The sequence below is a fragment of the Oculina patagonica genome, chromosome 12, assembly GCF_052425735.1.
Source record: "Oculina patagonica isolate OP01 chromosome 12, crgOcupat, whole genome shotgun sequence".
Lineage (NCBI taxonomy): Eukaryota > Metazoa > Cnidaria > Anthozoa > Scleractinia > Oculinidae > Oculina > Oculina patagonica.
Window position 1 is genome coordinate 19,474,165 of NC_135769.1, and position 15,661 is coordinate 19,489,825.

At 39.8% G+C, this 15,661-nt stretch overlaps 1 protein-coding gene across 1 annotated transcript in view; it reads left to right on the forward strand.

Annotated features, from left to right (window-relative positions):
- LOC144631517 (1-phosphatidylinositol 4,5-bisphosphate phosphodiesterase zeta-1-like) overlaps positions 1–14,202 on the forward strand; it is a 38,446-nt gene extending 24,244 nt beyond the window's left edge. Inside the window, exons 20-30 of the mRNA XM_078489960.1 lie at positions 85–135; positions 1,730–1,816; positions 2,188–2,217; positions 3,098–3,242; positions 4,113–4,247; positions 8,094–8,180; positions 8,569–8,639; positions 9,025–9,132; positions 10,286–10,357; positions 11,841–11,931; positions 13,623–14,202. Of these exons, the coding sequence (XP_078346086.1) occupies positions 85–135; positions 1,730–1,816; positions 2,188–2,217; positions 3,098–3,242; positions 4,113–4,247; positions 8,094–8,180; positions 8,569–8,639; positions 9,025–9,132; positions 10,286–10,357; positions 11,841–11,931; positions 13,623–13,765 (1,020 nt within the window). The 3' untranslated portion in view covers positions 13,766–14,202. The remainder of the gene's footprint in view (positions 1–84; positions 136–1,729; positions 1,817–2,187; positions 2,218–3,097; positions 3,243–4,112; positions 4,248–8,093; positions 8,181–8,568; positions 8,640–9,024; positions 9,133–10,285; positions 10,358–11,840; positions 11,932–13,622) is intronic.
- Positions 14,203–15,661: the final 1,459 nt, after the last annotated feature.

A 15,661-nucleotide genomic window follows, 5' to 3' on the forward strand; every position in this document is an offset into this window, starting at 1 on the left:
AGTAATTTACTTAGCAAAATACTACAATGACCTTGATTTCTGGATTGTATGTTTCACTTGAGACATTAATTTTGATTCAAACAGGGTTTCTCCCCACGAGTAAAGAAGACCAGTAAAGTGCTTGTTACCAGTCAGGTAAGCAAATACTCCCACTCCGAGGAACTTTCCTTGGTTCTCTGAGGATGATTATTACCATAATAATATACAAGCAGCAATTTCTCCATTCTGATTGGCTAAGAACACGTCAATTTATCCCAAACCAGTGCAAAAAGTGTAATTGGCAGTGCAAAACGTGTAATTAGCAGTGCAAAACGGTGTAATTGACAACAGCCTCATGAAAAATACATCTTGAACAAACAAAATGGCGGACGAAAGTGAGACAAAATTTAAACTTAATAACGCAATTTTAATTAAAAGACTTGAAAACGACGCAAAGTACAAAAGAACAACAAACATTACTTACTGTAAAAGACGTAGAATTATCGAAAAGGCAAAGAGGACAAGACATAAACTAAACTCGAAATAAGCTCACGGCCGACGGCCGATAGTAAATTAAAATTCTCGCCGAAACATTGCTTCACTTCTCTGAAGCGAAACGCGAAGAAGTACCGACCAGACTTCCAAGGAACCGGTTACCTAGTTTTGAACACAGAAGGAGCAAGCATTTCATTTCATGATTGTTTAATAATAGCCGAAGCTTGTTTATTTAAAAGCTCGCTCAACAACAAAAGGCACAAAAGATAGTTTTACAACTGTAAGAGGCAAATCTAACCTGTAAAACGTCCAGTGAAATCAGGTAGCAATGCGGAGTTGTAGCAGAGTGCTCATCTGTACTAAGAAAATCCGTTCGGTAGATTTTTATAGTTCAGTATTTCAGTTCGGTATTCTAGTTTGACTAGTTTGTCAGCTAGAGCAACATGTGTTGAACTGAGGTTGATTTCTGTTCGGGCGAACACAAACACAGCACGCATAAAACGTACCAAAAAAATACCTCTCAGCCAAGAACAGCAGCAGAACCTTAGGAATTTTTTCCTTGCTTTGTCATTCACATTCTTCAAATTCAACGGCGAAAAGGGTCAAAGACTGTTCTGAAAACTTTTCATGCAGCACTTCCAGAGAGTGAATGAATATTTACGCATGAATTCACACGTCAAAATTTTTAGCCAGGCGCTACTCTGAAGTTGTCACGAAAATTATCAAAGCGTGACCGAAATTGTCGCTTGTATATTATTAACAAATAATCACATGATTTTTCTCGTGCAATTTGGAATAAATAAGCACTTGTAAATTTTTCAAAGGCTACAAATTGCACTTGCCCTGCGGGCTCGCGCAATTTTGTTAGCCTTTGAAAAATTTACTCGTGCTTAATTATTCTAAATTGCACTCGAAATCATGTGATTACTGGTACAAAGTACTACCAAGAGTGACAGTATGCATACGGCACAATGCAATCAAGATTTGTGACAAACAGAACCAAAACACTATATGAACAACATGGGAACAAGTAAATGCTATGGATACAAAGATTTTTTAACTTAAAAGTTCATAAAGGGCAACGCCTGGACCTCGAACAAATGCCGGGGCCTCAATCAAATGCCCTCGGCATATATTTAAAAATTAGCAGTTTTGACCCGGCGTTTAAACGAGGCCAGCGTTTAATCGGGGTCCAGCGCTTATTCGAGAAAATAGGGTATGTTTACATTAAACCTGTTTCCCTGCCTTATTATAGTCTGAAGCAGTGCTGGCAAGGTCAGAGTCATCTCAGTCACTTGGCCCCAGAGTACGATCTGTGACCACCACAACAATGGATGACAAGGTAAAGGCTTATTCATGGGAATAGTGCTAGTCCAGCACAGGGCTACCTGGCATTTATTGTTGGTAAAGGTAAGGTAAAATCTGTGTCCAAGCCAAGTGGCCCATACAGCCAGAGCTTATCCGGTTTCTGTAGCATTAAGCCACTCAAGAGTATTGCTATCCCCCCCCCCCCCCCCTGGATGGGATACTAGTCCATCACAGGGTTACCCCAGCATAAAATTTACCGGTATCCATTTATACAACTGGGTGGAGAGAGGAATAACAAAACACACCGTCCGCCAGGGCTTGTACCTGAGCTGTTTGACTCAGAGTCGAGTGTGCTAACCATTAGGCCACCAGGCCTCTGACTTACATTTTGTCCTTTCTTTACAGGGTTCAACAAATGAAGAGCAGTACAATGTAGTAAGTCACTGGAAATTCAATAATTTATTGTTGTCCTTGTGAAATGCTACATTCAAATTGGTTATCTATTATTTAAAGTACATTGACATGGCTAAAATGGTAATCTAGATGGAATAACCTTTCTACTTTTGTGGCTTTTGATCCCTGATCATACAAAAATACAGAAATAAATAACCATATTAAGAGCTATTTTTTCAAATGTGTCTATGTATTTGTCTGCCAAATTTTATGAGGCCTTCACAGGATTTTAACCACTGGTGTCATCAGTCTCAGTTTTAAAACTGTATTAATTTGGGTAACTTCAAGAAGCTGCATAAAAACATGCAATAATGTAAGGATGGCTGATGAAGGTTACTTTCCAGAAATTCTTGATACAAGTTTTGGCTATGGTTCATAAGTCCATGAATCAAAGGAAATGTTTTCCTGCATAACTCCAATGTACGGTGACAAGCACATAACTAGTACCTGTGTACAGTCGTTGTTTTCTATTTTAAAGGGGCTACGTCACGGTATTTTAGGTAATTCTATTTATTTTCAAATTAGCAGAGTGAAATTTATTTTTTGGCGAAATCACGGCCACATAACAAACAAGGGTGATTTTCGAGCATTGTATTAAAATGACGATTTTCATACAAATTGAGATAAAATTGAAAAAAGTCGGGCCAACGTTTTTCAAGTTTACCTGAACGCAATCCGTTTAAATCTTCTCGAATTTTGCCTATCCTAGCCCTTTTTTGGCCTTTCTGTGTTACTTTTGAGTTCTTCTACAGTTTGAAGCCGTTATTGTGATATTTCAGTTGAGGTCAGTGCCGAAATTGCCTAAAATTGTGTGACCTAGCCCCTTAAAGTTCATGTTGATCTCTGCATTGTGTTTTCACAGGTTCTTTTGGAACACGCCATGGGCAAACTAATCGTGTATTGCCGTGCTGTGTCTTACAAAAAGAATGAAGTGTCTGGCGACTGTTGTGAGATGTACTCATTTAATGATGGTGCTGCACAAGATTCGATTTCAGGTCACCCAAGAGGTACAACAAATCAAATTTCTCTCTTGTACGAGAATACCGTAAAATTCCGGTTATAAGCCCCCCCGGTTATAGGCCCATCAACCTGGAAACAAAAAAATGCATCCGGTTATAAGCCCCCTTCTACCGGATGACAGTACTGAACATGGCTAAATGTTGCTTAGTTGTGTGTTTTTAACTTAAAAACGTATTTTAATCAACACTCCCGAGACTCGTTTCGAAACGTTTATTTCCTTTCGCTCATAAGCCCTCCCGAATATAAGCCCCTCCGCTTATAAGCCCACCCAAAAACCCTTACGAAGTTGCATAAGCCTAGGGCTTATAACCGGAATTCTACGGTATGGAAGAAATAACGCACACACATACCGTTTTATGATTTAGAAATGAGTACATTAAAACGCAACTTTATTCTAACGATGCTTAAGTTGACCAGCCTCCGCATAGACTTAAATTTAAAACAGAACCATCTTCATTGTTGTGTAGATATTTAAGCAGTGTGTAGTAAGCCTGAATAAATTTAATGCTCTATTTGGCTTCATATCCATCTGAAGTCTCATTTTGTTGCTACTCAAGTGTGAGGATCTCTTTGTCTTAAGTTCTGCTTTGCAAAACAGTCTCAGTCTTCTCTGGAAGTGTAGATACATGGAATGCATATTAATCCCTAACTTTAAGAAAGCCACATTTTGACCAATAACCTGAACCCGCGCTAAATTTTCTTTTCACCCACCATTTTGTGGTCCAATTAAATTCTTTCCCCCCACCTCCCCCTAACAATTTCCGTATCAAGGTATTTTATTCTTGAAGAACACTTACCCAAGAGTATGAATAGTATGGACCCAATCTAACGCCAGATGCTATTATTCTGTTCTGTAGATATTTTGTCCTTGGCGAACAAACACATTGTGAGGACTTACCCCAAAGGTTCAAGAGTGGACTCTTCAAACTATAATCCACAGACCATGTGGAATGCTGGCATTCAGATGGTGGCCATTAACTATCAAAAGCCAGGTGCAGTTTAACTTCTTGTATTATTATACATTGTAATCCGGCACTATCTGTCTTCTCATTGGCTAAGAGCCTACAGCTAATTCTGGGAATCAGCACAACCTACAAAATATTCACTTATCTGCTAGCAGATTAGTGAATAATCTGTAGGTTTATTTGTTCACAATTGTAACACTAAATCGATACAAGAATCTTCAGATACAACCTTTTTTTATTATTTTACATCTCGCTTGCACTCGGCTCGTATATTTGAGCAGTCGACACTTCCATATAGCTTTACAATAATAATTCTCTAAATTGTTTTTAGTCCATAGTCTTTCTCATCTTTAGTTATTTCAATGTCATGTCGTTTCTTATAAAGTCTCTTTATGGGCATACAGTGATTCAGAAAAAGAATGGTTTTGTAACTTTAAACAGCGCATACGCTGCTACAGTGTCCAGCATCAAGCCGCAACCGATCTTGATATAGCGGTACACTCGAGAACTTGTGGTATATGTTAAAGCGTTTTGTGCCGCGTCAGGCATTTTGTCTTCCTGTGCATGCGGTGTCGTATCTTGCTCTTTCATTCTCTTCAGCTTATCGTTCATCTCTCTAACAACTGAGAACAGTTTCATTTGTATTTCAGCATCTTTCTTCAATATCTCTTTTTCCACTTTGGCTTTCAACTGAAACCTTTCAATATCCGCTTTTGCTTGCTCACACATTTCTTCAACATTGTCCAAGTCATCAAAGTACTTGTCGACTCGTTTCTCGAGTTCGCGTAATTGTCTTTGTAAATTGTCAGCAGTGCTTTCCTTTTCATCGGGTGAATGACGCACTGTTTTCACGTAGTTTTCAACACAAGTTGAAGCCATTTTGCTTGTTTTTACCATTATCAGACACTTTCTATTGACTGCAAGACTTCTGCGCTCTCGTTTGCTCAAAGCGAACAGTTTTCTGCTTTTCGCAACTGACGTAACAATCGAGCTATGCTCTTTGTCACGAAAGCGCGCGCTTCGATCTTTTTACCTTGCACGCGCACCTTCGTTTTCCAAGCATTATATGCCCTTATTAAAAACTAGCAATGGTATATTGCAATTCCTGTGTTTGATTGGTAAACAGGCAATGGTATATGAGCTCATATACCATTGACCACAAATTTGGTAGCCAATACGCGTCAACGAAAATAGCTGGGGAGCTCAAATATTGTAATTCTTTGGGCGTTTTTAATAGAACAATTATTCCACTCGCGCTTGTTGGATATGAGATCGTTATAGCCAACTCGGCGCAACACGCGTCGTTGACTATCTACCATCTCATATCCAACGCGCGCTTGTGGAATATATGTTAAATATATGGTCAAAATGTCATTGTTGTCTGTCATCTGTACATAAAATATATCCTGCGATATCAAGTTAAAACAAAGTTCAAACTTATTGTGTAGTAAGTGCTATAAAAACGTAGAAAGTTCCAGACATTTCGTGCTCAGCCCTTGATCAGTGTAAAGTCTAGATTTCGGTTAAAACGCTGGCTTGCGCCACGAAGCCAAATTTAAGTTCAAAGGTGCGCGCGCGAGAAGAGCTCGTGACAACCTAAAGGTATCTGAAATTTGAATTCAGACCAAGCGGCTGACTGGTGCCTAGTTTGAAAGTAAGGCGCATTCCCTGACGTTTGCGTTTTTTATTTCCGCCGCAGAGCATGATCCCTTGGACTTGTGCGTGTTGTAGGGTGTGGTCATTTGCATTACATTTATCCTGCGATATATATATAGTTTGACAAGATTCGTCTGAAGTATTGCAAAGCGCTGCATAACCACAGCTGTTTTAGCTGCACGATTGTGCTCAATCTTGTGTAGTGTCGTCTAATTTTAGCCAACTCGGCCTATCGGCTAAGAACTGAGTGATATTCTGCGCGACTTCGCAGGATAATTGATGGCTTGGCGCAAGACTATAGCTAGGCTAAGTGACTTTTTGAATGAAAAATCGTTTTTCCTTCAAACATGCCTGAGTTCTTGCGTGTGGTCTTCAATTTAATGGAAAGACATTGTCCTCTAATTCAAATTGCTGGTTTGCACTTTGTCTTCGAGGAAAGCTAGGACTATGGTCACTTCAAAATAATAACACGCGGCAACAAAGCCAAATAGCCTTTCAATTTCAAAGAGAGATGAGGATTAAACTTAGCAGTCACAGTAAAGTAAACTTAGGGTTAGTGTTAAGTTTCACGAATGTTACGCTGTATGTTCACACTGAACCTGACCGATCGATAATCTTGAGTCGATCTTGAGCGACTGAACGGTGAAAAGAAATGAAAAATATACAGCAAAACGAACGAGAAATACTTAAACAAAAACGACTTACGCTGTTGTCCTTTCCTCTCGTCAACTTCTAACCAAAACGCACTCACCGAGCGTTCAATTTTCAGAATTTTTCGTTTTCCGTCAGCAAATTTAGGCTGCTAAAGGTTAATCCATAATGTGTTTTCGCTTCCGGCCCAGTTTCTTGCCGTAGTCACGCAGTAACGCAGTGATCTTGACTCACGAACTACGATCGTTCTTTTAAACATTCAGGCCATTTCTTCCCGGAAAAGATCGCAGCTTAGGGCTATTTTTGTCTAAATGAAGCAATCTGTTACTTTTCTCGGTGAAAAATATCTTTTTCTACCGATTCTGTTTTGATATTCCGTTGACTGAGCGAACGTTTGCCGAACTTTGTTTATCGCGGCGACAATACGTATCGAATGACGTATCCATTTATGATTATTATGGGATATCCTTGAGTAGCTGAAACACGGAAACACATACGCTTCAATTTAAGAGAATTTTTTTAGAGAGTAAAAGCACCTCCTTATTTCCAAACGTTCAACACGTGGCAAGTGGGCCAAAACGTCCCGAAAATAACGTTTTTTTGGAACAGAAGTTGTTTCGAGACCTTCGCCAAGTTTACCGCCAGTCTTGGCAGGGCTTAGCAGTCTTCGTACAACAACACATCTCGCTTCTTTAAGATTTGCTAGTGACTTACGGGTTTCCGGACTTAATGATGTCCTTCCACCACCAGACGGGCCCAAATATGTGTCAGATAAGCGGACTTCATGGAAAAGGCGAGTTCTCAACTGGTCTGATCAAAAGTCTGACGTTGCCTCGCGCGCCAAATTAATACAAACGTAAGCTTACGTCACAATGTAGTTGAAGAAATTCATTTCCAGATCCCGTCTTTGAGCGAGTTAATTCCCCCTCCCCCCCTGCCCCCAAAAAAGGAACAGGTTTTTCTATTTTTTCTACTATTGAAGACCACACGCAAAGATTCAGGCACGTTTGAAAGAAAAAAAAAAACGATTTTTCGTTCAAAAGGTCACTAGCCTAGTCTTGCGCCAAGCCATTCGATTGTGTACGGGCATCACCAAAAACAAAAGGCCACTTACAAGTTATCACTTATGTTTTATGATCAAAAATTGTCCGGACATCATGTCCGACCACAATTCGGATTTTGTCGGACATGAGCAAATTTTGATCGGCCAATGTCCGATGACCGACTGTTATTTGTAGCCCTGCATTGGCTAGATTTAAATTTCCTTCGTTAAAAATCCAGCCAATGAAATCATGTGTCCACAGAGCCACTTGTTCCTTGTGCCCCAGGCTCTGCCGGCTAAGAGGGACAAGCGGCTCTGGGGACTAGATGGCCTAAGTGCACAACACAGCACTTGACCCTGGCCTGGGCTCAAACTCAGACCGTTTGGACTGGAGCCCAATATGCTAACCAATTGGCTACCATGCCTCCCTAGTGGGTCCTGCACACACACAAAAAAACAGGTTTGCAGGCAGTGGGTGCTGTATACCTGTGTTTTTTAATTAACCAGCCTGCGTCATTTTGCAGATTCTGGCATGCATCTGAATCAAGGGAAGTTCAAAAAGAATGGAGGATGTGGATATATTCTGAAACCAGATTCTTTGAGAGACAGAGGTGAGATAGTGTAATGACGAACTTTTTTTGCTTGATTTTACATGACAGTGTTGATCAACAAGTAGCAATTCTTTTAGTCTCTCTGAACATGCTTCTATTTGCCACGATCCCTAGAATCATTGGTAGAATTAGAATGGAATCTACTTTAATTTTTTGCATTTTTTTTATACTAAGTGGCCGGCCAGTCCGGTGGTTTTGGATGTGAAATGGGCCTTTTCCATGAGACTTTCCCACAAATCCACCATAACAGTGTATAATATTTATGTATTGACTGATTTGACAGGACAAACCTGACTTACAACCAAATTTCTGTTCTCAAATGCAAGTTTTGGTGTTTTCCACAGGGTGACTGATTTTGACCGTGTTGATTATTTCTTTACTTTTGCAGAAAATTCGAATTACCACCCAATGATAAAGGAAAGCCCGAAGAATGGAAAATCATGTTACTTCACAATAGAGGTACGGTGCAAACTGCTTAATCAGCTGACTGAGTGTGACATCTAATTCTAAGTATTTGTAAAAGTTGTATTAAGTCCGACGCGTTGGCCGACACACTACTGGCACGTCACCGACGCGTCAGCCGACACACTACCGACACGTCACCGACGCTTTGGCCGACATACCACCGACACGTCACCAACGCGTCAGCCGACACACTGCCGATGCATCGGCCAACACTCGACCGACTTATCGGCCTACAGACCGATACACTACCGATTCGAAGACCGACACACTACGCACTCTATTTTTTGTTTTTAATACCGATAGATGAAACAGAGTGTTTAGTGTTTCTGTTTAATAGCACAACTACACAGAAAAGTGAAAAGTCTGCTGCATTTAACAGGTGTTATCAGGACAGTATTTACATGTTGATGAAAACTCTCAGCTTCCAATACGTGTTGATGTGGAGACAGTGGGTGTCCCAGAAGACTGTGCAATACTCAGCACTGAGGTAAGTCTGTCTGTTTTAATTTGTTATCGTTTTCACCTGATGTCTTTACTCAACCTCGTTCCCAGGGTCTCTCTCTCCCCGCCCCCCAGAGCGAGAGAAGAGAGATGCGTTACACATTTGTCAACAATGGTTGCACAACGAATGCAGAAGATTACAACTGTTGACGGTTTCTCTCAGGCAAAAATATATGTGCTCTACTCTCGAGCCGTTCGACTTCTGCCGGTCAAAAATCTTCATCAGCCGTTCAGCTAGCGTTGTTCGATTTGCGCCATTCAAAAACTTTCATCAGCCGTTTAGCCATCCGTATACATCCTCGGCCGCGGCAAGCAACTCGTTGTTAGCTTTCGCAAAGAGATTTTTACAATGTTTAAAGTCCTTGACAGAGCCACACAATCCACAACAACTTGGATGTCTGTTATCGGATGACGAATATATTTTTTCCGCCGTTTGCAATAGATTTATACCGTCCGACATTGCCGTACTGCAATGTAAAATCTGTGTTTATTTTGGTGGCAATACTTTCCGCTCTCCCGTGGGCTTAGTATTGACAAAATACATTCTAAGTCGCCCCTCCCTCTAACAATCTTTTTGTCACCACCCAGATTCTGGGTGGCACGTGACCAGACCCAACCAGAGTCTCTCTTCTCTCGCTCTGGGGGGCGGGGAGAGAGAGACCCTGGGAACGAGGTTGGTCTTTACTGATACTCTAAAACATTCCAAGCATGCCGTTCTTCACTGAAGGAGAGGACAAAAGCCCAAATGTAACTTGTTTATCAGCAATTGATTGATTGATTGATTGATCGATCGATCGATCGATCGATCGATCGATCGATTGATTGATTGATTGATTGATTGATTGATCACTCTCGCTGATACTTCCTGTCCAATCCTTGCGAATGATTATTACACGGTCAAAACTGGTCCGCAAGTAATCCCTTTATATTGTATGTTACTTGAGTTCTACTTACTCAACCACTTAGACGTAGCAACATTACATAGCTGTGATCCTTTGCAGAATTTGTCTTGCACACTGGACAAAAATATGTTAAATTAGTTTTATCTTAAAAAAGTATGCGTTGTCATTATTGATGGGGACCTATTGTAATACGTTTGTAGCTTACAGTTTTTTTTTATTATTCCCCTTCTTTTTCAGCCTACGTTGGACAAGTTAAATCCTCAGTTTGAGAATGCCAAGCATCTCTTTAAAATCATCATGCCAGAACTGGTGAGTGGTACAAAACTGTTTCATGATCAATAATACATCAATCGTGAAAGAAATGGTAGGCGAAATAAAAAGTAGTGCCACGTTACGTTGAGAGTTGGAAAAATGCTCCAATATTGTACCGTTGAGATGAGGCCCATTTACACGGCAGAAAATTTCTGGCACGGCTCGGATAAAATTGATACGCGTACCAAAAAAATAGCACTGATACCCTGTTTACACGTCCTTTTTTCTACCGTGCTAAGCTTCGTTAAATAATGTTTTGGTGCGGGTAAAAGGCTCAAAACCTTGTCCAGCGTACGCGATTCTGCCTTAGTGCGCATGCCGCTATTTCATTTAAACGTCACATACGAGTCGCGCATCTTTTCGCCTTTTTCCCAGAAGACTAGAAAAGGGTGAAGGTATATGCTTCTTGTTCAGATGGCAGCAGTGATGGCTTGTACCTCTTCTATTAACGACGACGATTATTTTTATTATTATTGTATTTTTCTCGCATTATTTGGATCAAGGCAGTATTTCAGCTTTCGACTCTGGACACTAACGAACATGAACTCAGGGGAAAGCGACCAAAGAAGACTGTTGAAAGTCACGCACGTTCTTTCATGTATGTTCATGTGGTTTTCTTGCAACTGTTTTTCTTAAAATACACGTCTAACACACCGCCATGTCGGTCGAGTAAAATTTCTGCAAATTTATTGAATGGAGTTTCGTAAGAAAAGAGTTGGTTCAGCACGGCTAATCGTTTACACTACACATTTTATTCGAGCCGGGTAAGATTTTCAGGAACGCGTACCAATTTTATCCGTGCTCGGACTACCTCGCGACTAGGTCCGAGCGAGCACGGGTAAAATTTTAGTTCGGCACTGGTGAGGCAAAGGTGTTTACACGACAAAAGTTATCGGTGCCGAACCATTTTTTTTCGGTACGCGTACCATTTTTACCCGAGCCGTGCCCAAAATTTTCTGTCGTGTAAATGGGCCTCAAATTACTTTTAAAGGAGCTACGTCACGGCATTTTAAGCCATTTTACTGTTTACTTTCAGAAAAACATGCTAGTATTTCCTCCCCAGACTTTAAACAGGGTTGCCACGGGTCAGGAAAAGGTAAGGGAAAAGTCATGGAATTTTATTTTGAGTCAGGGAAAATTGACATTTTGAAGAAAAGTCAGGGAAATTTGGAATATAACACTTTTGATTTCATAAAATTGATGGCTGGAAGAAACATTCAGGTCAATGTGAGTTAGCCGAAGCAAGAGGTCGCTACTATTTCGGACATTTTGTATTTGTTTGGTCGGGGAAATTTTATTTTTATCAGGGAAAAGACATGAAATTTTGAAAACTGATGTCTGTGGCAACCATGTTAAAGTTAGAACCACCTAATACAGCAAAATAAACAGTACCACATGGCTGCTAAAAACTGCTCAACTGATGCAGGCTAAATAGCTGGAACTACATTTATGGACTTTTTATGGTGTCTCCTTTTTTTAGTGTCTGGTGTACTTCAAAGTTCATTTGCTAAACAGGAACAAAAGCAAACTGCTTTTTCAAAATGTCATTTCTTTGGACAGTCTTAGACCCGGTAAGTAGGGTAGTGTACTTGATGAGTTCTGTTGTTGCAGTCTATTTCTAAAGAGATCAAACAGAACGTACCAACAACACGTTGCTTTACCACAGGCAGCCCAAGCTGACGATGAGAGGAGTTTTGTTAATTGACCTAATAATCGTTTGAATACGCGAAACATAGCATGCAATGCAGGCGTATTTTAGTGAGTGAGCGCATTTTAATCGGGCGAGCGCCATCTTGGATTCGTACTTGGGGGAGGCATCTGTATGTACAATTATCTGTGTGTACAATGCAACTGAAGGGTGTAGATGCATAGCGATGCAAGATAAGTAACCACTTGTTCAGTTTACTTTAGACTCACAGATTTACCTCGTAAAGCCACAGTTATCTGCTAGACGAGAGTCACGTTTTCGCGTATTCAACGATTATTAGGTCAATTATAAAAACTCCTCTCATCCTTTGCTTGGGTGGGCTCGATTTCCAGCCGTTTTGCGAGCCCGCGTTCCTTGCCTTTATTAGGTCAATTATTAAAACTCCTCTCATCCTTAGCTTGGGTGGGCTCGATTTCCAGCCGTTTTGCGAGCCCGCGTTCCTTGCCTTTATTAGGTCAATTATTAAAACTCCTCTCATCCTTAGCTTGGGTGGGCTCGATTTCCAGCCGTTTTGCGAGCCCGCGTTCCTTGCCTTTATTAGGTCAATTATTAAAACTCCTCTCATCCTTTGCTTGGGTGGGCTAAATTTCCAGCCGTTTTGTGAGCCCGCGTTCCTTGCCTCACACCGTTGGGAGGAGGATGACACACTGGACTCCCAAAACGGCTGGAAATCGAGCCTTGAGCTTGGGCCGCCTGTTGCTTTACGAGGTAAATCGGTGAGTCCAAAGTAAACTGAACAAGTGGTTTCGTATCCTCCGTCACTATGCATTTACACCCTTTACAGTGGAACCTCGATATAACGAAGGGCCAAGGGACTGGCAAAATGTGTTCGCTATATCGAGGTTTCGTTATATCGAGGTTCTTTTCCATATATTTTGCTATTACTGGGACGAAAAATATCGTTCGTTATATCGAGGACTTCGTTATATAGAGGTTCGTTAAATCGAGGTTCCACTGTAGTCCCTTTGTACACACAGAAATCCTTCTTTCTTGTCTACAAAATCGATTGTCTATTAATATTATGTTGTACTGGTCACTCTTGGAGGATGTCAGCGCTTGGAGATGTTAGGCTAATTTACACGTACCTATTTGTGGCACATGATGAATCGGGAAGCGAATCGATGCGTGTGTCCGATGTTTGCCCGCGATTCCATTACAGCAGGTCGCCCTGATTCAGAAAAAAACTCTGCGAGATGCACACATCTTCACGCTATAGGCCTGACTTTCTCAATGAAAACGCTACCTGCAAAAATTGTCGACGCACAGCAAATAACACATGCGGTGCTTGCACTGTGCATATACTGATTTGCTTCCCGATTTTTTCCCCTATAAATCGCTTTTTGTAAATTAGCCTTTACGAAATCCGACGTTACGGTAGCACTGCCTTCATCACTTTTGCTTGGACGAGATTTGCACACCCTGGTTAAGGTAGCACTGACACAACCTATGATAAAATGCTTAGAGAAGTTTGAAAAACTGGCAATTCGAGTGTTGGCCTTGTAGATAAACAAAACTAAACAGTAACCCAGTTTTTAATGATTTTGTATTTACCAGGAATCCACTACATCCGTCTACATAGTCCAACTGGTGTTGAGTTATCTCACAGTGGTTTGTTTGTTCGTATAAAGCTTCAGGATTTTGAACCATCTGCCAATAAAGTCAAGGGCACCTCACGGGAAAGAACTTTTACATTTTAGATTTTAGCAATCTACCCTTACAGCTGCAAGATGAACATTTAGATTCTCCTAACAAATCTCCGTACATTTTTATACTTTGTCGGGAGAATTTAAGTTTTCTTCTTTGTGATCAGCGTCCTAATTCTTAATACCCACCTGCTAGTCTTCGTCTTAATATTTTTAGGAGAAATTAGGTGTTAATCTTATTTGAACTTGTCTGTAAATCTACTTTTAATCCCAGGGTAAGATATACTCACTTGCTGTAGAGGGTGGCTTATAAAACGTATTGTTAGCAAAAGGAAAACAAAGCAGATAGATAAGCAAAACAAAAATGTTGCATCTAACATTTGGGGAAAGGTTGTTGAGTCTTAGACAGGTTTTACTTTATTTATAAACTATAATGATTTTTTTATTGAGAGGGCAATCATAATTGTGAACAAGTAGTCAAGTACTCAATTGACACTGCAACCCACTTGGAAGGCATTTTATAGTTTGGAAAATCGACTCAGGGGACCTTATGATACTTGTTCCCTATGATTGACTTAATAGACTATTGATTTGTACAGGGGGAAATAATTTTTATCAGATTCAGTATGCATGCTAGTTGTTAATTACATTTTAATGTAATCAGACTCTATTCATGCCAAACTTTCTGTTTGACACTTTTCGTAATTAGCAACTGTAAGACCTAAGTTTTATTAAGAACTATTATTTTTCAATCCTACCCATGGAAATTTTCATACCTCGCCTGGCTTACGTATAAACACAACCGTCATTATTATTTTAAACTTGATAGCGATGTCAAGAAGACATCGAAATGTCGTTTGTAAAAGTTTATTTTTATTTTAAGGAAATGTATTCCTAAAGTTTCGCTTATTTTATCTTGTGACATTTTAATTGTTGTTTCACTGTTTCACTTCATTTGTGTACAACCAGAAATCTATAAGGATTCGTTTCAACCCTTATTTGTTTCCGGTACAACACAAACGATATATAGTTATCTACAGAGAAAATAATATAAGTTTTCATATTTTTAAATCAATCAGGGCTAAAGTATTTTATGATGGTAAAGTTTTACTTTATGTTTTTAAAGGGCTGATTCCTTGCCATGTATATTTATTTTTGGCGAACTCTTGTAAATAATCTCACTGTAGGTCAGTATTTATAATTCAACAAATGTTTTCTTAGAAACTGAACTGTTTTCAAGAGAGTGAAAGATTGTTGATTTTTTTTTCCTAAAAGAAATTGAAAGCATATTTTGTCTTAATATAATATATTTTTGAATCAGGGGAGTAATTAATTCCACTCGTGTCTCTTAACAGAAACATGAAAAATGTTTTATTTTTCATTTCTTTAATATTTTGTACAGTTGGAACATGGACTAACCTGGAATAAAACCTGGAATAAAACGTTAACGTTTGTTCATGGTTGGTTTCTTTATGGTTAAAACAGGAAATTTTTTTAGAGGAAAAGTTACTGTCAGTGGCATTTTACACGAAGGAAAAGTAAACCATTTTTTCGCGCCAAAAACCACGGCTGCAACATTGCACCCGTTAATTCCACTCGTGTCTCTTAACAGAAACATGAAAAATGTTTTATTTTTCATTTCTTTAATATTTTGTACAGTTGGAACATGGACTAACCTGGAATAAAACCTGGAATAAAACGTTTGTTCATGGTTGGTTTCTTTATGGTTAAAACAGGAAATTTTTTTAGAGGAAAAGTTACTGTCAGTGGCATTTTACACGAAGGAAAAGTAAACCATTTTTTCGCGCCAAAAACCACGGCTGCAACATTGCACCCGTTACATTTATTGTAAGGCGTTATTGTGTACTAAAAACAACTCGGGTAAACTTAACTGTTACGTTACAAAAATTGACGTTCTCTTACACAGGATGGGAGGAAGGTGAGTTGAGT